General features: G+C 36.6%; 1 protein-coding gene across 16 annotated transcripts in view; it reads right to left on the bottom strand.

Moving 5' to 3' along the window:
* Nucleotides 1-21,717, bottom strand: part of N4BP2 (NEDD4 binding protein 2) — a 42,319-nt gene that overhangs the window by 4,843 nt on the left and 15,759 nt on the right. For 9 of the 16 annotated variants that reach the window (XM_027686744.1, XM_027686743.1, XM_027686749.1 and 6 more), the window contains 13 exons: nucleotides 20,913-21,037; nucleotides 19,647-19,735; nucleotides 17,942-18,018; nucleotides 16,000-16,155; nucleotides 12,586-14,909; nucleotides 11,087-11,172; nucleotides 10,359-10,401; nucleotides 8,903-9,147; nucleotides 7,381-7,499; nucleotides 4,775-4,910; nucleotides 4,484-4,669; nucleotides 2,143-2,311; nucleotides 163-286 (listed from right to left, as the gene is read on the bottom strand). In XM_027686744.1, coding sequence (XP_027542545.1) covers nucleotides 163-286; nucleotides 2,143-2,311; nucleotides 4,484-4,669; nucleotides 4,775-4,910; nucleotides 7,381-7,499; nucleotides 8,903-9,147; nucleotides 10,359-10,401; nucleotides 11,087-11,172; nucleotides 12,586-14,909; nucleotides 16,000-16,155; nucleotides 17,942-18,018; nucleotides 19,647-19,735; nucleotides 20,913-21,037 — 3,879 coding nt within the window. Of the gene's footprint in view, nucleotides 1-162; nucleotides 287-2,142; nucleotides 2,333-4,483; nucleotides 4,670-4,774; nucleotides 4,911-7,380; nucleotides 7,500-8,902; nucleotides 9,148-10,358; nucleotides 10,402-11,086; nucleotides 11,173-12,585; nucleotides 14,910-15,999; nucleotides 16,156-17,941; nucleotides 18,019-19,646; nucleotides 19,736-20,912; nucleotides 21,038-21,717 lie in introns of those variants that run through there. The other 7 variants (XM_027686753.1, XM_027686751.1, XM_027686755.1 and 4 more) reach the window with 7 other exon arrangements.

Below are 21,717 nucleotides of genomic sequence, written 5' to 3'. Positions count from 1 at the left end.
CGCAATTGCACTGGATTTGTGAAACAGCAAATTTACTTTAATCTGAAACAGCAGACCTGCCTTAATCTCTGTAGTCACTTAATAGTATTCTAAAACTAACTTCAATTTTCAGTTATGTGGGTTGAGAAAAAAAATGTATCAGTAACAAAAATCTAAACTCACCTGAAGTTGTGGGTTGTGAGGTATCTGATAGCTGCTGGTCTGATGCGAGCAACTCCTCCCTGACTATGGCTTCCTCTTCCCGTGATAACAGTGAGATATGGTTTACCACCAGTCTGCTGGTGCTCTGTAACAGCAGGAATTGTAACGGTTAAAATTTTCCTCAGCAGAGAGCTGGCATTCAGTATATACCTTCAATGCATTCTTCTGAAAACTCTCACTATTGATTCAGAACCTTGCTTTGCCATGCTGGCTATGCATGTTTTATGTAAAAATAGCCATTTTTCCCCTGTTCTAAAAAAGATACTCTGAAAAACAAACATAGTCAAGCTTTTTAAATCTAGATTGCTTGCAATATGCATGTTGTGATCATCACAAAATCTTTCTAATTTCATAGCAGCTTTACTGTTTCTGTCATTTAATACTTAATTGGAATTTACATCCTGTGACATAAATTTAAATTGCAAAATTAAAAGACGTGAGTGTAATTTACTCAATTTTTAAGTGACACTATTGTTTCATATTGTATCTTAAATTAATGTGAATAAAGAAATAACAATAGTTTATATATTTTTATATATTTAACAATATTTATATATATTCAATATTTTATTGAATAAAGAAATCCAGAAGAAAGAAAATATAAATCCAGCATTTTTAACATTTAAGTCACACTTATATGGATTATCTTCTGCTATGCTGGAGCATGATCAACAGATCAAAACATTCCATGAGCTGTATCTAGCCCTGATAACAAAAGAAATTGCTCTCTTCCCAGAGATAACTTCTGAACCTCAATTGATGAAGAGTTTGAAAAAGAGGAAAAAAAAAAATTAAACTGGATTCTCAAAATGAGCCAAGATTTGCCAGTTTGGAATTATCAGTTTTCTTGACATCTTTCCTCACCTACCCCTCCCCCCCCTTGCATAACTTTATTTAGATTTTATATCAGTTTACTGCCAGCAAAAAGTTCCTAGTATTGATCTCTTTCCCATGTCCATACACTGAAATTAACTTTTTTTTTTTAGATTTAGGTGAATGGACTGCACAGAGAGTTACTACTATCAATTCCAGGACTCCTGATGTAAATGCAGTTCTGGAAATTTAGCTCTAAAAAGCATTAGGTTACAGCTTAAATTACACAATATCATTGCAAGAATAGCAAAACATAATGCAATATATTGCATATTGAAAGAAAAGGATTATCTAAGGCCCCACTGAACAATTTTGTTTATACTCTGTTGAGTAGCGGATTCAAAAAATCAGGTTTGTGCAGTAGTATCTTGCGTAAGAAATATTTCTTATAAAAGCATTCCCAGTGTGCTTAAATTTATAGGGTAAACTAGCAATGCAGAAAACGTATCTTTTTACAGCAAGTACACTCATGAAGTACTTGAACACTCCACTGGAAGAAAAAAAATGAGCCCTCAAGCAAAACTGCAGAAAATGACAGGTCTGGAAGCAGCAGTATCCTGATCACAAGAGACCCTGTTGACAAACTGATAGAGAAGTTTCTGAAAGATGGCTCCAATCACACACTTTCATGTAAAAGTTAAAGTCAATATAATCATTGTGGTTAGAATTCCAACATAATAATTTTTCTTTAAAGATTAAGAAAGCAACATAGTCCTGACAAAGTAACGCAAAGATGACATAAATGTTTGCACTATCACCTTGGTCAAAAATTTCAAAAGGACAGACCAAGTATTCCATACCAAAAAAAAAAAAAAGATAAAACAGGAGAAAGATTTACAAAGAAGTACGGGGGTTGGGAGTAGGGTGCAAGACAGAAAAAAGCAAGAATCATTGTCATGTCAAAGAAAAACAAATCATGGGGTACTTTGAAAATAAGACAACACAAAGTCTAGTTGTTTTTAACACACATTATTAAATTAAATTCATTCCCTCTAATATTGCCATGTATCTTGATAGCAAATGAGGAGAATAATTCTTAGGGAGTAAGAATCATTACCTAAATCCTACCTTCACTTTTTTCCTGCAGTACTCTGGACAACTGATTCACAGCTTCATCCACATGGAGACCATGCAAATCCAACACATTCATAGGCAGCAAGGAAGAATTTACTCTCTCAAAGATTTGCACAGCAGCAGCATGGTTGGCTTCCTTCATCTTCTGCTCGTGAAGGCGACTCTTTATTCATAAGCACAGTGACTATTACACACCAAGACATAATCAAAGCTCCACACCGGTCATTGGTTTCAAAATGACAGGACTGGCGGGGTGCTTTTAGCTCACGGTTTGAAGCAGTAAAATTTATAATTGCAACAGAACTTCCGCAAGAGGCTCAGTGAGACCTACTCACAAGGAGATTTCATGAGACCTGTTCATAAGAAACTACTCAAAGCTGGCACAAAGAAGGAATTATAACAAAAGCCTTACAAGGAAAAAAAAATGCCAGACAAGGCACGTAACCATAAGGTCTTTACATAAGCTGAAAAGTTACACTCCGTGCTGAGTTTCAGATTTATTTTTATAACAACAGATTTTTATTTTCTGCAAATATTTTGTTAAAATTGTAATGAAACAATGTCACAGAAACTGTCCAATAGCTAAGGAAAAACCTGTTGACTGTTACATTTGAGGTTAAGTCTTCCGAATGCATTCCCTAAATTTCAGACGAGCCAAGAGTAAAAACTCTTTTTTTTAAAAACAGTTGTCTATTATCTCTTCTAATACTTTTGACAGATCTTTTATGATTGACAAGGTCAATATAACCCCTTCTGGAATGAGGGGCAAGAAGCAGTACAAAGTTAGTCATCTTACAGAGTGAACAACTACCAACTACTTCCCATGAACCTTGCAGTGATAAAGTCTGAGAGATCAAAGCAACAAATTATGTCCTTGAAGATCTGCAGGCACAGTCTGAAAAGGAATGGAAGACTTAACTCCAGGTATTAGACTGACACGGGCTCAAGAGAACAGAAGTGACAGTCTGTCTTATACTTCATTAAAATGGATCATCTGAAGTGTATTAATGTCAGAACCAAGACACCAGCTCTGTAACTCTCACTTGCAGAGGATTCTCAAGACAAAGGCCACCAAGCATAAAGTATTTTTCATGAATAAAGGTAGCTTAGTTTGCCTTTTTATTACCTAAATGAAAGCGTATAATAAATGCATTTCCAGATTGTATTTGTTCATGTGGCTAAGAACAGAACAAAAGAGAGGACTTGAAATTAGATTTCTATTAAAAATCATGCAGACCTTTGTTTAGAACTTATAAAAGCTTCAAGAATGTATGAATAAAGAACATAAGTTCATTATAAAGACTGAATATCAGTATTTTCTACATGCACAGTAACAATCTAAACATTCAGAGTTATACCACTTATGTGAGAGCTTTTTTAATAAGCAAATTCAGGTGATTCATTATTACATTTTTTTCTGTTATAATGCAATTCATAGGTTAGAATTAAATGGCTCTATAATGTGAATTCTTATCAAATTTTTATATGCTATTAGATCAGGGAAAAACTATTGCCTTTGAAGATATTTGTAACAGAATTTTTAAGAGTGGTGTGAATAGAAGGGTCTCCTGTGAAGGCACTAAGAAACCAGTGTACAGGAACGTTGGTTACAAGAACAGTTGATAATAAAAATCAAGAATATGATCGACTGCAATGATCAGCAGTAATCAAACTGGTACATAGAGAAATGTGGTTGAACAAGACCAGAGAGCTTGTGCTCCAAGGCCACAGCACACAAGATTGATCAGCAGCAGATATACATGCCAAAAACCAGATGAATTGTGAAAAGCCTGACATGCTACACCTCCTTTATCCCAACCCAAGACAGACTGTAGCCATGAAGATAGACAAAAATGAAGAAGCAAAGACAGCCGGCAGCAATCTTGCCCAAGAGTTATGGTGGATGAAGCAAGCATGATTCTGTGGCAAAAGATCACATTTTAATACCTGTCTGACTTCTCAAAAGTACAAAAAACTGATGTTTGTTGCAGTACATGTCATACCCCAGTGAACCTGGCCAGACCGCATGGATACAAATTTTGGTGCTTACAACTTTGTGGATGTGAGAGATCTAGGACAACAGAACATATGTGACTAAGCACTAAGCATCACCTTTCATGAGGTCTCACACTGAATTTGGTTAGGTAGCTTCCTGTGCCAGTATCAATTCTATGAAAGGGAGTGTACTTGTGATTGTCACTATAACAATTACACAGGAAACAGTACCGGAGCAAATGTATCAACTCTAGTAGGCACAATGTTTTCCTTATCACTGCCAATTCAGTATTTAAGTATCTCCCTAAATTCAGACAAAAAGCACAATATTTAAGTTTACCTGATGTGCATAAAATGCTGCCACAGGCTTCATACCCATCCGGTAGGCCTCCCCAGCCTTTTTCAAACATTCTTTTCTCTTTTGCTGGTGACAAAAAGCTTCTGCTCTTAAATCATCATATTGTGGATACTCAAAGTCTTGAAATATTTCACTCAAAGGATCATCCTCTTCCTTACATTTTTTTGCCTGTAGGAATTTGCAATGTTGAAGGTAAGTATGCATTGTAGGGTGTTTTCATTAACATAGCTTTGGATATCCTTATAAGTACTATTTAAAAAAAAATAAAAATACCTTCTTGTCCCGGTTTTTTGCACTGTAGGAAGTAACAATTTCATTTTGCTGAACACTTTCTTGAGCTATAACTGTTTTTACAGGATCTGCCTCCAGGACACAGTTCAGAAACTGTTCAGTTTGTTCTAAAGAGTAGCTGTAAAGGATAAGTAAAATCTGTGACCTCACTGTCAGAGACTGAAACAGTTAATGATTTACACATTCTAAGATCGCCAAAAGACTTTTGCAAACTGAAAAGAAGCAGCTGCTCACCCAGCAAAGCCCACCCCTCCCTGAATACTGCCAAAGGGTCTTCTGATCAGATAAGCGGGTGCCAGTGTCCGATATCCCGGTTGCAGATGCCTGTCTGAGGAAGGGAAGAGGCTAACAAGCAGCAAGTCCTGCAAGGCAGGAAAATCCCTTTTATCATGCCAATGTCTTCATCTAGCCTGGGCTATGCATCTCAAATGCTGGACCATGACTGATGCTGGCACAATAGGCAGCTGCAGCTGTCTTTGGAGATGTCAGAGGCTCATGGTATGGCCCCGTGACACTATCCATTCTAAAACTCCCAGCCCCAGGGAGGTACAAGGCATTCCCACTTGAGCTGGAAGTGTATAATAACTCATAACATCTCTGAGTTATGGGGGGGGGTTTTCCCCAGCCCCAATGGACCAAGACCACCACTTCAACCAACAGATATGGCAGCTGCAACTACCAAGTTTCATTGCTAGACCCAGTGGGCAGTGACTATATACTTTGTTCCACCCTTATCCTTTCTTTCCCTTATGCATTTCCTAAAGTGTTACCTTTATGCTTTATTGCTATAGATGCTATGCTTTAACAATGCTTTATTGACATAGATGCTTTAATACTGCTATGCTTTAATAGTGCTATATTGCTATGCTTTAATCTACAGATGCTTTAGTATTAACAATGCCATATTGCATAGATGCTCTAATATTGCCATGCTTTAATACTGCTATATTGCTATGCTCTAATATTGCTTTACTGCTATAGATGCTTTAATATTACTATGCTTTAATAGTACTATATTGCTATGCTTTAATGTTGCTATACTGCTGTATAGATGATAACATACATACAGATGTTGTATTGCTGTAGAATGATAACACCCAACATGGCAACATACCTGTTTACCTTTGAAACAAAATTGTTATAAAATAAACCCTACATATACATGTTTACAAACCCTGATTATTCAGTGTCCTTTCAGTCTAATCCATCTCAAGGGATTTATTAATACGAACCTGGGTTACCCTCCCATTTCTAGGGCAGGTCACAACACAAATATATAATAGGTGCTATATTTTAACAAAAGGCATATTACAAACCTTGATATTTTACAGAAATAGACTACACTGGAAATAAAGCACTGGAATGGAATATTCCACTGGAACAGAATATTCCACCTTATTGCAAAAAGGCTTGCAGACTTCCTGGCATTACTGGCATCAACATACATGCAATCTTGGTTGACTGAATAGTAATTGAGGAGCACTTGAATATTAAAAAGAAAATGACATACTAAAGTAAATTGCATCCTACCTTGATCAAAGAGACAAAAGTAAATGCTGCTTTTTGGGTTGGAGAAGATACTTTATCTTAAATCTTCTCTGGTCAGGGTTAGATAATACATACTAATTTAAAACTAGCTCAGTTTTCTGAAACTCTTATGAAGGAAATCCTTGTATTTTTGTCAAGCTTTGTTATTCAATTTAATTAAATACTACATCAGTTGCCATCAGCTTTCTAATAAGCCCTCTTCTTTATTCTTGCTGTTCAGTAAGCTAACAAGAAAAAGACTGATCAAGAGTAAAGAAAGATTTTGGGAAATGCAACACTATGAAGAGAATTTAGAATGTGAAAAACAAGGGATGGTGAAATGTTTGAGCTACAGAGATGGATGAAGGACATATTCTAAACAGGAAAGATTTTTATAACAATCTAGACAAGCAGAATGACTGAGAGGTAGGTATGCAAACCCATGTGTAGAGACAGACGTTCAAATGACTGAGGATAAAAAAAAGACATTTCTCTCCAAAAAAAGTTCAGTTCTCAGAAACTTGGATTTAAGAAGGTAGACATGTACCCCCGAAATATATTGCAAAAGAGAGAATGTCAGCAGGAAGAGATGGAGAGATGGCTCATTCCTTCAGAGCTGCTGTAGTAGCTGGTAAAGTACTCACAGCTAACATCAGGTGATGGTACTTTTCCTCTTGGGCAGATGACAATTGAACTTATTATTACCACACCCACTAATTTCTCCCACTTGATTTAAATCTCAGGTCTAGAGCAAATATGCAGTTACACTGACAGTCAGTCAGTGGTCAATAGCCAGAGACATTCTTCTCCCAATGAAAGAAACTGTCTGTTCTCCCCCTCACAAAAAAAAAAACACAAACAAGTCTACACTGAGAGTTTTTATGCCCTTTTTGCCTTTAAGACCACCTAATTTTGCCTTTATTTAAATTACCAAAAAGTGTGCTAGTTTGGAAAAAGCCATTTTTTAGCAGTACCTTAACTCTTAATATTTAAGACAGTAAATGTGCACTACAGAATGTTACTGAGTACCATTTTTACAAAAACCTGTAAAGATTTCTTACTTGTTGTCCCTGAAGATATCCATTAAGAAACTCTGATTAATAGTTGGAAACATCTCAAAAAGTTGCTTCTCCTTTAGTTTAGCAGCACAGTCTTTTCTAGCCGTAGAAGGAACACGATTCTACCCAGAAGACAAAAGAAAAATATTACAAGTTCTTGGTTAGAACAAAATATCATAACAGGGGAGCCAATCAACTTTACTGTTATTTGTTAAGATTTAAAAAAAAATCTACTTGGTATGCGCCCACAGCAATGACAACATGCCAGTATCAGCCTGCCACACTGATCAGCATAAGGAAGGACAGGTGAGTTCTATTATACACCACTGCAGTATTCTGCAATCATTTGAAGTTATGCAGCTGAAGCTCTCTCATAACTTGGAAAAAGTAAAAGGAGGATTTTTTAGGAGTAACTTAGGTTTTGGAATTTATTCCCTGCTAGTCTATCTAGTCCACTGCTAAGCTTGTGCAAAGTCCACCTCTCTTCTCTAGACTGAGGGCCTGAGGTTGAAACAACATCGTATTATTAAGCAGCCTAAACAATTTTGGTTTGCTGTATCTGAAGCTGTACTGTAATACTCTTATTTGTGAAGTAATCTGAGAAGATGACATAGTTATAACTCCAAATAAATCAGACTCATCATTCCAATATTGATTTTAAAAAAATTTAAAAAAAAAAGTGGTCAAAATAAAGCCAAGCTCCATGAATTCAAACTGAAAATAAAGCTGCGGACACGACACTTGTTTTTATCAGTAGGACACACACACGCAGTTCAAAGAAAGAATCCACAAGACATTTTTCAAAGTAGAAGGCTAATCCGTCCAACTTTCTATACCGGTTCAAAGCTCCTCTTTTTTAGGACAGCTTCTTATCAGAGACAATTACAAATTAAAAAGCCTGTTCTGAACACCAGCAGGGCAGCAGAGGGCAGTATTAGGCACAGGCCAACATGCAGGGTATGGGAACTGTGTAGAAAATAAAGAACCAGTAAAGATCCATTAAAAATTTACTATTTTCTGACAACGGGGTACAGAAACTTGTTTGAGATTAACCTCAAGCACTTATTTCAGTGTCTCATCTGCTAGAAGTGTTGTGGGTTCTCCTTAAAAACATTAAAATCAATTCAATACACTTTTAAACAAACAAGGCATGGAGCCAATTAAGAACTTTTTTTGATATTGCTGTCACAATAAAAAGCATGGCAAATCACACTGATCTTTGCTTTTGGGTGAGCAATCAAAAAAGATTCAACAAAACAGAAATGCTAACCTATACAGTGAAGTGCACCATGATCTGTTCGTGAAACAATCAAAATATTACATTCTAAATGAGACTATTTTTCAAACAGAACTATCTACCAAAAGCAAACTCCTGTATCACAGTAATCAACAATACTAATTAGCACGCACTTGTCTCACAAATTCAGGCTGTAATCAGCAGCACAAATATGAGTCACCAAAAAGTCACATTCTGTTTTATTACTAGTAGTAAATCTAAACTGCATAAAAACAAGCATATCCATACCATGTCCTGTCTCTCCTGCATAGCTAGTTCTTCAGAAATTATTTGCCTGAGAGAAACTTTCTGAATCTGAGCATTCCAGTGATCCATAAAAGGAAAAACGTCTGATGTTGCTGTTTTTTTCATCTGTATGTCATTAGATGCGCCTGAAGCCCAGCTCATTTTTTTCTTCTGTATTTTACTGTCTGCATTCTGAGATAGCAGCATTTCTGAGTCATCTGTATCTATTTGCTGAATCACAGTAGGACCTTCAAAAGCAATAAAAATGAGGTGACAAATAAAATACTTATTAGCTTACATACACAAGCAATGCCAAAATAATTAAGACAAGTTTTTTAACCTAGACAGTTTGAGTTTTGTTAAAAGGAGATTATTAATGCTAAAACAGAAATCAACACATTGTTTTCACCTTCCTCACTTCCATTTTACAAAGACTGTCTGATATCTTTATCTGCCTTTGTAATAATAATAATGGCCCATCTTCGCGAACGAAGATTTAGGGAAAGGTCTTTTACCTTTCCAGCCTGCGCCATGGATTTTTTAGGTGAGACACAGCCTGCGCTGAACTGAGCCCACCCTTTAATCCTAAGGTTCATCTGCCGGGGCCAAGCAAGCTTGGACAATGGCAGTGAGGTCCTCAGGACGTAGGTTTGTTTAGAGTGTCCTTCTCATAGATGGATGGCCACACAGGGCTAACGGGTTCCATCTGCCCGGGAGGGACTGGGAATCGAACCCGGGTTGCAGCGGTGAGAGTCCCGCATGCTAACCACTAGGCCACCAGGGGTCCCCCTATCTGCCTTTGTGAAACAAAAGCAAAACAATCATACTTCCTCACCAAATTTTCAAGTGTTAAGACGTATCTTACAGCTGTAAACTAGCCTGTAGATACCTTAAGTGTGTGTGTGGAGTTGTTTGCTTTTATAAGAGAATCTGGTTTTACACTTCTACAAGTTAATGGCAACAGCTGAATGAAAACTGGGTTGCCAGAGATGTTAACACTTTTTGAACAAGGCATCCACCTTCCTGCTACAATCATCTTTGATAAGAACAACATGTGAATGTTGCATTTCTGACCTCCCTCCCTCATCTGCAGAAATCTTACTCTGCTAGTAATTCTCTGACCACATCTTTTCTTGTCACAGATATTACAGAAGTCACCAAACAGCTGTCTGGTTCAGCCAGAGATTCTTTTTAAGTTGTCTGAATTACACAAAATGATAGGCTTTTTGCTTGCATCTACCTGGTACTAGTGATTCTGCTTATAATTAACCTCTCTCCCCTCCTCCGCACCTCCACAAGAGAAAGGTAAATGGATCCAAGGGCAATAAGGTTTAGCTTAATAAATGAATCCATCATTTTTCATACAGAATATTTGCAACCTTACTTAAGTTTCAAAGAATTAAATATTTTTATAATGAGACTTAAGTATTTTTACAATTAAGAAAAATACACAACATACCTTCTGCAGACAACTTACATGATTCATCTCTCCTCTGACGCTTCTAAATAAAAATAGTAAAATCATTACAGTTATAAGTTATAAATTTCACAGCAAAACTTCAAGTAAACTTTTAAGTTTCTAAGTAAGCCAGCTACAAAATAAGATCTCACAGTATTTCCCAAAGATTCAATATTTTAAAAGAAGTATATTTAAGAAAAGTAATTATGAAGTGGAATTTATAAGCTAGAACTATCTTTCTGAAAACACAGAGTAGAGGAATATGCCCCACTGCTAAGACTTCGTAACCTTAATTAAATAAAACAAACAAAAATTTTATCCCAAACCACTCAAAGTTTCATATAGCTATGAAGGAACAGAGGTTGGAGAACTCAATTAATGCACATGGAGATGTTTTGTATATAGCATAATTAATAAAAGGATTCTTTTTACATGTCAAAAAAACAGTAATAAGTTTTGGCCAGTGGAATTTTTGATCAATTTGGAATAAAATTGTGCACTATCATCCTTCTTTTTTAAGAATCTTGGTTTCACGATGAGGCACTCGCGACATACCTTAAACTTTCAACAGCGTTGATGGTTATGACACACTGATATACTACACATATTTTAAATTACTATTATATTTTATCATTGTCCTTACACATTTAGACCAAGAAATATGGAGATGAATGGTCTGACAAAGCACAAATGTGCCATACCACATCACAAGCAAGAAATCTACTAACCAGAATAGATTCTTTCCATTTTTCATGAATCACTTTTGCCAAATTTAGATCAATGTGAACCACACAATCCTCAACAGTCAGTGATCCTTGTGGAACAAAGAAAATATATTCGTTAAAGCATTCTATAAAAACTTATCTAAGCAATTGAAGTACAATAGCCAGGACTTATAAATTCTAGTTCTGGAGATTCTGCATAAACCGTCAGGCTTGAATAAAACCTGCAACTGCCAAATTCAACAACAAAAAAGCATTCCACAGAAATTGTTATCTGGTGTTCAAAAACTCAGAAAGGGTAGGAAAAAAGCAAGTTAACTTTAATTGTATATTGTTGAAATGCGACTACCTGAACAACGGTGTTTTTTCCTTTTTTCCATTTTTCTAGCGAAACCTTCTTTTACAAAGCCGTTGTTAATTTACAACAGTTTCATTCGTGAAACTGTGACTCCCCCTATTCCACTGCAATCCACATGGCAACTGCTCTTCTGTGCCACAACATACCCACCACAGCCCAACATAAGTCACATCCCTTCTTTCAAACACACAAACTCAGAGAGGCAAATTCCAAATATCACCTCTAATTCTAAAGAAAATGGCAGGAATCATCATGGTATCAAAATGATACATCTTTTCCCTAAAAGATCTTTCTGATACTGTTTCTCATCCTTTTAAAAATAAAAAAGCAAGAAGTATATATGTGTCAAATAAAAATGCAGGGCATATTTCAGACGCAATAGAACACTTTTCTGCTATAGGAAACAAACTTTTTCTTTTGATGAGGTGGGCATGGAAGGCAAAGAGGTCAGCAGTCAAACCCACCAATCAATCAGGTATCCGGGGTATCACATCAAGTAATCTTCAGGATAAAAGAGGAAAAAAAAAGAAATAAAAAGGTGGGGGGAAGAGAGAGAAAACCACCAAGCTGTATATTCCTTCTATTTTCTTCTCTTCCTTTTTCAATCAGTCTGTAACTTTTGAGATGCTTGTTCAAGCTGCTTGTGGCTTCCTTAATCATAATCTCCCAGCAACAGACTAGTCTGTTTTCATCTTTTAAGTACAGCCACAGTTCATCTTCTCTCTAAACCATTTATCTTCTCCTTCCCCAACTTTACCGATGCCTAAAGCTTTCTTTTTTCTTTTTTTCCTAATCAGCCACAATTTGCATATTCCTCATCATCTTAATATCTCTTCAGTTTGAATCTAGGCTCAAAGGCCTGTTGTTCAAAATGCAAATAAGTCCATGTATTTTCTTAATATTTTAAAGTATGTACATGAACAAAAAGACAAAGGCAAACGGTAGCATTACTGCATTTATATTTTATGCCACACTTAATTCAGTTCCATTTTTGGATTAACAATAGCAAACAGTATCATGAGGAATTATGCAAATCTAATCCCTAAAACTGAAGCATGAAGGAAAAAAAGCACAGGCAAATAAAGAAAGGTTTTCTTACCTAAACTAAGGTTTTTTCATAAAAACACGGATATAATTATGCCCATACCTGCATCAATGCCAACAGGCCCAAATATCTCTTTCAGCTGGAGTGCCAGTTCAGGAGGTAATGTTAGTTCTAGGCAATCTATACTGAAAGCTGCATGTGATCCTGGTACAGGGCTTTGTCTCTTGGCTTTAGCTGCAGACCGGCTTGGACTTTCAATTTCTTCTTTACCACATATCTCCTCAGAACTTTCCCAGGTTTCTTTATCCACCTCCATTTCTTTATCACCCCTAGGACTGACCAGAAGTGCATGATCCATTTCCAATAAAGAAGCAGTCACTTTGGAATTCTCTGCATTGCTTTCTGAAGGATTAATGTCACTTTCATTATTTAATCCACATTTCAAGTTGGCAGAAGTTGTGTTAGGACCATGAGGCAAAGTCACGGGTGTACAGAAGCCCGCATCAAGTTGCAGAAGTGATGGCTTATTTACAGTTTCTTCAACAAGACTCTCAGACTCCACAGATTGCTTTCCTGAAATGGACAGCTCAGTGACACCTGCTGCTGAGCTGTTTGTGTCAGTTCTAGGGGCTGCATCCATGGAATTTTTCAGTTCCTCTGTATCATTCAGTGAGGAAGCAGTGAATGAATCAGATACATCAGCATCTGTCACAGCTGCCTTGGCAGCCCTACTTTCTGCAATGCTGAGTGATGAGTTCCTACCTGCTGAAGCCTCAGAGATACCACCAGCCCCAATTACTTCTGCTGTTTGTTCGCCATCTTTGAGATTCTCATCACAGTTTGTACTTGCCTTAAAATCAAGGTCTGCTTCTCTTACCTGAAAGCATTCAGTATCAACAGCTTTGCATAACTTTTCTTCAGAGTCTAACAGCAAACCTGTGGCCCAGTCTATGTCTTTGTTACACCTTTCATAGAGATCTTTCAGAGCTTCAAATGAAACAGACTCAAAGAGCTTACACAGTGTATCCAGCTTTTCAGAGTCATCAATATTGGTAAGTTCACTTTCTTCTACAAATGTACTTTTATCATATGTAACCCGATATGGTATTTTTTCCTGCGAATCTGAGGCATTATCAATGTGTTTGGGTTTGAAGCCATCTAGTCTGCCATGCAATACTTTGGTAGTGTCAGGAAAAAGCATTTTCTTTTCTAATCTCCACAGGAGAGCAAAGTCCTGTGATTCAGTCTGTGAATGGCTACTTTTTTGTCTACATAAGCACGTGTCCTGTTTCTCTTCTATATTGTTAAGGTTAGGCAAGTGGTCCTCTTCTTTGGGATGGGGCAAACTGTTGTTTGTAAAAGTGAGGGCTAATCTGTGATGCTTCTTTGTTCTCTTAATTTGCTGGCTTTTTTCCTCACCTCCTGTTTCACTGGCTACTATTTCATCTCGGTGCATAGGAATACTCTTTATATCTCGTTGCTCTGCAGTGTTCAGAGGTGTCCCACAAAGCACATCTACAGTCTCAAGAGCATTTATGTCAATGTCACCTTCAGAGTTTCTACCTTCATCAGACTGATTTGTCTTTTTCATTCGCCTTGACCTTTGTTGTCTCTGTTCTAATGAGGCTGAGATAGGCCAATGTCCTACCATTTGCAATTCCAGTGTAACTTTATCTGAACTAATAGAGGAGCAGCTAGAGGCTAGATTTTCTTCCTCATGTCCTCTCTCAACAGTATATGTCTCAGGCAGGCCCACTTGCTCTTTACCTATCTCAAGATGCTGCTGACATGGAGTTTCACTTTCCTTATCTCTCTTCAGAGAAGATTTTTCTAGTCTTCTAGATCTTTTGACTCTCTGCCCCATTGTTTGTTCTACAGGCCAGTCACCCAGGAAGTTTAGTAGTTCAGATTTTCCTGATGTGTCAAAAGCTGAACTGCTTGGTTCGACTGTGTTACTAGTTTGTGTTGATTTTGGTTCCATACATATGGAACCCGATTGTTGAACTGCAGTTTGAACACTGACAGTGTTGTTATCACTGTGTTCCTCAGCTCCTCCTGTATGCAAATTCGCAGTCTCTTCAGCTGTGATCACATCAAGCTCATCTATTTCTGTTTCAGTATTTTTTTCTACTTTTTCTCCCTTTTCTTCTTTCTTCTCCAAGGGCAGCTCTTTTTCGATGCACTCTGATAAACAGACATCCAAGTCATCTTGAACAACGCTGTTCTCAGAATTGTGTTCCACTGAGTTATTTTCCATTTCTTTTTCCTCTTGCTGAAAATGTTCAGGATCACAGCTGCTTTCTAATGTTAGAGAAGTACGGGGAGAAGTTTTATCAACTTCAGCTAATTCAAGAGGCTCCACATCAGAAGCAAAAGGTGGTTCTTCCTTTGCATCAGAATGTGCCTCTCTCTTTCTGAAACACAAACTGGAATAAAAGATAAACTCATCTCAAACCTTCTTAAAGCATTTTTCCACTTTAACTCCAGTTAGAACTAGAGTAAGAGTTTAATTCTAGTTAGAACTCTAGTGAGAGGAAAACAAATTTACAACAACTTCGCCCTAACTCCAACACTCCTCTACAAAAAAGAAGGAGCTAAGGAAAGACCAACTTTCCTTGGTAAGTATCCCCTTCTTACTACAGCACAGGACTAAGAACACTTTCTCAGGAGTCAATTTTCCCCCATTCCCAGCATTCAGTTATGTACTGAAACACTCTGCTGCCAGACATTTCCTCATTCAGATAGCAAATCTGGTAAATATACTTTTATTTAATGACTGTTGTTCTCTCCTGATGGCTTAATGTTAAATAAAATCTAGAACTAGGAGAGCACGTGCCATTTCTTGTCAAACCATTCTTCACAGTCAACTACATTCCATTAATTATCAGTGCCAATTTCATTTCAAATACATTAAGCATGCAAAACCCGCATGAAATAATAACTACAATAAAATCTGAGTTCCTCTGCATTATGATACACAGCATCGTTCAGATTAGCCACTACAAAACAGTCATGTATACAACCAACATAAGTCCAGGCAAGTTTAAATTAAGTATATTGAAGAGCAAATAGGTAATTCTGCATGAAGAATCCACCTTCTACCACAAAGATAACATCAATACTAACATACAGACTCAGAAATAGTAATTTGCTCCTATTTGGGACTACACTCTTCTAAAAAGATTTGAAGTGCTTCATATCTACAACATACACCCAACAGTATATTTCTATGATAAGAGAAAGTCAGTCAAAATTGGCTTCTTGAAAAGTAACACACAGCCATAATGGGAGGATTTCAAAAAGCATTGGAAAGTGACTAGATCCCTTGACTGCTCATTTCTAGAAATCCTGAAATGCTTAAAAATTAGGAAAACTATGTAGTGGGGTGTTTTTTTATTTTTTAACTCTCTTTTTTAATGCATTCACTGTTCAACAGTATTATTCAGGTTCTGTTGCTAAGAAGTCTGAATTTTTAGCCTTTTATTTGAGGCTACAAAGCTAGTGAAAGAATCTAACCTATGGCTTTCCTCCTGAGAAGGATCTTCACTCCAACCAGCAGCCTCTGATTTGTCTGGAACTGAAGAATCCAATATTGATCTAACAGTAAGGCAGCGTTCATATCGTTCCAACATTCTTTTGATCTTTTCTTTAGATACACCGTGAATGTTTCGCCTATGAATTAAAAAAAAAAGAAAAAGAAACATTTCAGATTTGTGTATTAGAGTGAAGAAGAGAAAAAGTAAATAGTAATTTCATAAATTTACAGCAAGACTAATCAAACAATTCATGGGGTCAGAAGAAAAGCTGTGAAACAGCAATTCTTCCTGCATCAGTGCATTAAGGCATTCCAAACAGGGCATCTCAGGCAAACTGCTGTTCCACTTGACTTCTCCACCCCATTTGGTGTCCCTGTACTGCAATGGGATATTTTGCATATTACTAAAATCTAGAACTTTCCCCATAATGCATCATCTTAAAATAAGTTTCAGAAACACACCATATCAGATCCTGACAGTGATGCAGGATACCAAACTAGATATGGAAGATTTCTGAATTCAGTCTTCTTGCTCTGGTTTTCCTAAACTAAGAACTCCTTGAGCCTTGAGGAAAACCTATTCACCTATTATTTTGGACATGAGTTGGCTTGAAATTTTCACTAACTCTGTTAAACAACAACTGGCACTGTGTTCTGCAGCATTTCCACCTAGAACAAGTGAATCCTGCCAAGGATGGCAAAACAGAAACTGAAGATACAGGAGAAAAGGTTTAAGATCTATTTTAAGAAAGAAACTAATCTTCCTTACCTCACTCAAAAAGCAGCCAATCTTGAGCTAAGTATGCAAATTCAGATGACAACAGATATTATGAAATCACAAAATAACTTATGTTGAAAGGGATATCTGGAGGTCACATACTTCTACCTCCTACTCAGAAGAGGTACAGCTAGATCAGCTTGCCCAGAGCTTTGTAATGTCCAATTTTGATATCCTAAACGACAAAGTCCACAAACTCTCTGGGCAAACTCCTTCAGTACATAACCAACTTCAAAGCAAGTTTTGAGTTATTTTTCTTTCATGTAATCAAAATTTCAGATGTTTCAACTTGCTGATGTTTGTTTTGCCCTATCCCTGCAGAGATCTTCGTCTTCTCTATAGACTCTCAAAAGGCAGCAGAAAACAATGTAATCCTTCCTTAATGTTCTCTTATTAAGGCTGAATAAACTACCATTGCTCAGTTCAGTATCATCTTCAAATTTTCCATGAGTGCACCCTGTCCCAGAATCCAAGTCATTAAAAGGACATTAAATAGTTGCAGTCCTAGTATTCATCATAGGGGGACATCAGCCTTCACTCTGGACTTTGGACACTGATCATACCATTTAAACCAGGCATCCAGCCAATTTTATACTTATTATTCACCTACACAGGGATTATGTCTTGCTTATTTTGGCTCTAGGTAACAGAAGGTCCTGCTAAAGAAGAGGTAAGCAACAGTGGTGATGCACAGGGGTTTGTCCCTCTCAGGCCATGAGGTGCTGATTGCCCTAAACTCAGTGACAGCAGAAACCTTTCAATTAAGGCAACAGACCAGCTGGATGCAAAACCAGCCCCAACTGGTCATCATTTTTCCAACCTCAGGAACCCAAAGGAGCAGTCATTGTACTTTAAATGCAAAGAACTTGGAATAATGAAAACATAACATAATAGCTATTGCTAACAGTATCTTTTGTATGTAATTAAACTAAGGTGACAAAAAAATCTTTTAATACATAGAAAATCCCATAAAAGTTAATATTGTAGAAAAAGAATGTTAAAAAGCTACTTATTATCACAAAAATCTGGACTGGTATCTTGCTACTTCATTAGCCTCTGTGCTAAGTGATACCTTTTTAAAAATCATAGTTTATAGACTGTAAAAGATATACTGTCTGATGTGGTATTTTCCTTTAAAGTCTTACCTTTCAAGTTCTTTTGGTTTAAACTTCCACCAAGTATCTGGTTCTCGGAACGTAACTTTGTATTTGAACTGCTGAGCCTGAATAAAACAGATATAAAACAGAACAAGCCACATCACCCATTTCTTATTTCTATGACAAAGCACACAATATGCCTAGTCTGCTTTTTCAAAGCTGTTTATTGTATTTTTTGATACCTGTTAAATACTTGGAATAACACTTCCATTCAGTGTTTCACTTATGTTTATGTAAATGGAGATTTTTAAAAACATGTATATGCATCTCTTACTGTAAAATTAAATGTGTGCCATGAATTGCCTCCTCTGAGACAAGACTGCAGAACATCTCCTCTTTCCAGATACAGCATGCACACATCTATGCAGCCTCTCGAAGACAGAGAAAAGCTCTCTGCTTACATTCAGAGCTGACCAGATACGAACCAGCTCCAAAACAAGCAATTCAGTTACATTAACACAGCTATTGTGGATGACCTTCCTGCCATATGGGAAACTTGAGTGAGCTGCAAGTAAATGGTTCCTATATGGTCTATTCTCACCACGACAAAAAAGGAGCCTAAGTCTAATCAGAAGAAACACTGTGAGTAGTACTGTGCTGTTTCTCCCCATTCCTGTTTTCAGAAAAAATTCTTGTCATCTTACCAAAGAACTTTTGTTGCATCTTTATTTCAATATACAGCAAAATCAAGGACATAATTTATGAAAGAAGTGCTAATCTGACAATTGTTAGTAAACGCAAGGAAACATTTTATTAATAAAAACGATTTGTGTTAAGTCCCACTGTTCACTAATCCATTACCACATGCAGCATATGTAGAGTATCTGCTAAAAACCGATCAATTCTATGTACTACACTCTCTGATGTCTTCCTAATATTTCTTCCAATATATTATTTCTGTTAATCACAACCAATTTCATAAAATAATGCAGTTCTATAACCAAAACACTGAACGCCCAACAGCAAAATAAGAGCTAGAGTCTGAAAGTGCTGATGCCCATTCAGAAACTATTAAATGAAAAGGTGAGAAGGTCCAGAAAACTGGAGTATGAGAAACCTATAACAGAAGTTCAACGAGTTATTTAAATAATTAAATATAACTTTGGAAGGTAAATGTAGATTGCATTAACTTAATAAAGTAAAGCAGGACACTTTTAGTCACTAAATAAAAGCACCACACTCCTACCATAAAATAGTGCATTATTTTGATTACATCGCTTCAGTAAAAAACATTAAGTAAATCTGCACAGCTTCAAGCAAGCTAGCAACATCTGATAACTCTAGACTTCCAACTGGTCAGCTGGTATCTGTCTCTATGTCATATTTAAGGTGAAACGGAGACTGAGTCTTCAAGTTTCACAGAGCATCAAATATCATTTTTACTGATTAATGTTGATTATATTTTAAAGTAGATTCTAATGTTACTAATCATATGAAAGAGGAAAAAAATTTATTTATTTTTGGCCCCAAGCACAAAGCACTTGGCTTTGCCTCTTGGAAGCCAGGTCAGGTCAATACTTGGATATGCACAGAATATGACGCTGGGTAATATGATTCCATGTAACACGTTTTTTACTCCAGACTTCATTGTGGAATAGCACCTAGACTGAGAAAGACAATCCCCTATTAAAACAATGTTGTTGCCATCCTGGTCAACAATCCCTTTTCACATTGGTCAAATTGTAATACTAACCAAAGTAATATAAGGCTTCATCTCCCATGCTTGTATGTTTGTGTTGTCTATTATTATAGGAGAGATTCCCATTTCAAACGCTTCTTTGGCTGAAAAACACACGTACAAAAGAATATGATACAGTTAATTTCATTATAATAGGGTGAACACATAACATTTATACTAATTCTCTAAATTTGTTTTATTTTAAAGTAGACAATCCATAATGATTAACCACTGTGTGAAAACCTGTTGCCACAGCTTGATCTCTTCCAAGACCCTCTATTTCAGAAATCCCCCCTCACACATAATGCTACTGAGATAAGGCATTATTCTTTTCAATTAAGGTATGTATGATAATCAAGAAATGAAAATGCAGATGTAAAATGCACCAAGATGACTAATTAATCAGTAAATTAAAAAAAACTACATGATCACCTTAAAGTGGACTTCATTGTTGCATACAAAATTCTTGGCTTTATAACAGTCTTAAGATTAGCCCACTCTGTAAACTGTATAAAATACGAAAAATCAAATGAATTATTGGAATTTAAATACACAGTAATGAAATGTTTAGAATCACTAGCTTTGAGACACAGCATCATGTTTCTGTAGCTATGTTACAATGATTCTGAACAATCACACTATTTGTTGAATCCTATATTTCTATCAACCCATTTCTCCACTGGTAAAAATTTGACAGCAGAAAAGTGATCATGGTTCAAATTTAGCAAATAAAAGCTTTAAAAGGGTTGTTCTGTGGGGAGTTTAGCACAAGGCACTGTCAAAAAATAAACTGACTATGGAAAGGGGAAAAAAAAATTCTGTCTTGCTCTTGTAATTTAGTTTTAAATTTCCCAACAATTTAGTGCCCAAGAGAAAAAAGGTAATGAAGAGCAGGAAAATATCTGTGTTACTTGTATCAACATCCTCATTACTTATTGCATATGCATATTATAATGGATTATCTCAGAAGTATTTCTGGGAGAGGGTATAGGTAACCACTCCAGCAAGGGGACACAATCTAAAATACACATCATGACAAAACCTGAGGATAAAATAATCTTGTGACAAAAACACTGGTATTTTCAGTTGCAAAACACAAAATGAATGGATGACTTCTGAGTTTGTGCTCATACTATTCTTCCACACATATTAAAAAATACTTCTATGATGGGATAAATGCTTGTCCTGTGATGCAGGCATTACAAGCCAGGCAGTTTTTTTTAAACAGCACACAAGCACTGAACTGTAAATGAGCAAGCTCATCCCTTATTTACTTCTCACCTCGTTTCCTGTTCCAGTCATGTGCTTCCCCTAAGCAATTGGGATCATAATGGTATTGTCCATGTTTATTAAAGTAATCATCAGTACTAAGAATGATTCCACCTGGGTTATCCTCAAGGATATTCCTGTAAAAGATCAAGAAGTAAATAGCTTTTCCCCCTTCTCCTCCCAAGCCCTGATACCTGCTACCATACATACATTTCTTTTTAGTCTCTTGCACAAAACCAAGATTATTTGGAATGGAAGCAGCAAATTTAGGTGGAAAAAAAAAATCACCCTCCAGGCAAATACGGTCTATAATACTTTCTGTCCTTTTTCCAAAAGCTGAGGATTTATCTAGGGGAGAGAGCTCACAAAGGTTCCCTTCAAGTCTCATTTCAAAAAAAGAAGAGAGGTATTTTTCCATCTACATGAAATGACACACTTTCACACTGACAAATACACAGTCTTAATTGCACCAAATGTTTCAAGTGCCAGCCAAATCTAGGCTTTTGGAGAGTAAGAAAATAAATCAAAAATTCACCCCAAGAAGCTTAAAAAATACTATTTATACAAAAGAATTCCCATAGTGGAAGGGGAATTTCTGCCTGTAAAGAGATGGCATATTTCCATAGATGGTATTCGAAGGAAACACCTGAAATAAACAAGGACTGGAAGAACATAGCAGATCCAACACTATGGCAATGGTACTCTGCTGACAAACTCCTTCGTCCAGTGACAAGTTAAAGCTCACCCTTACTATTTCAGTTTCCACTAGAGGTCAAGGAGCTGCAACTAACTTGGCTCTCAGCAATTCTTAGTCATT

Source organism: Neopelma chrysocephalum, unplaced genomic scaffold (assembly GCF_003984885.1).
Source record: "Neopelma chrysocephalum unplaced genomic scaffold, ASM398488v2 Primary Assembly neopelma1_71, whole genome shotgun sequence".
NCBI lineage: Eukaryota > Metazoa > Chordata > Aves > Passeriformes > Pipridae > Neopelma > Neopelma chrysocephalum.
Note: the sequence above shows the minus strand (reverse complement) of the source record. Positions and strands in the feature narration are given on the sequence as shown.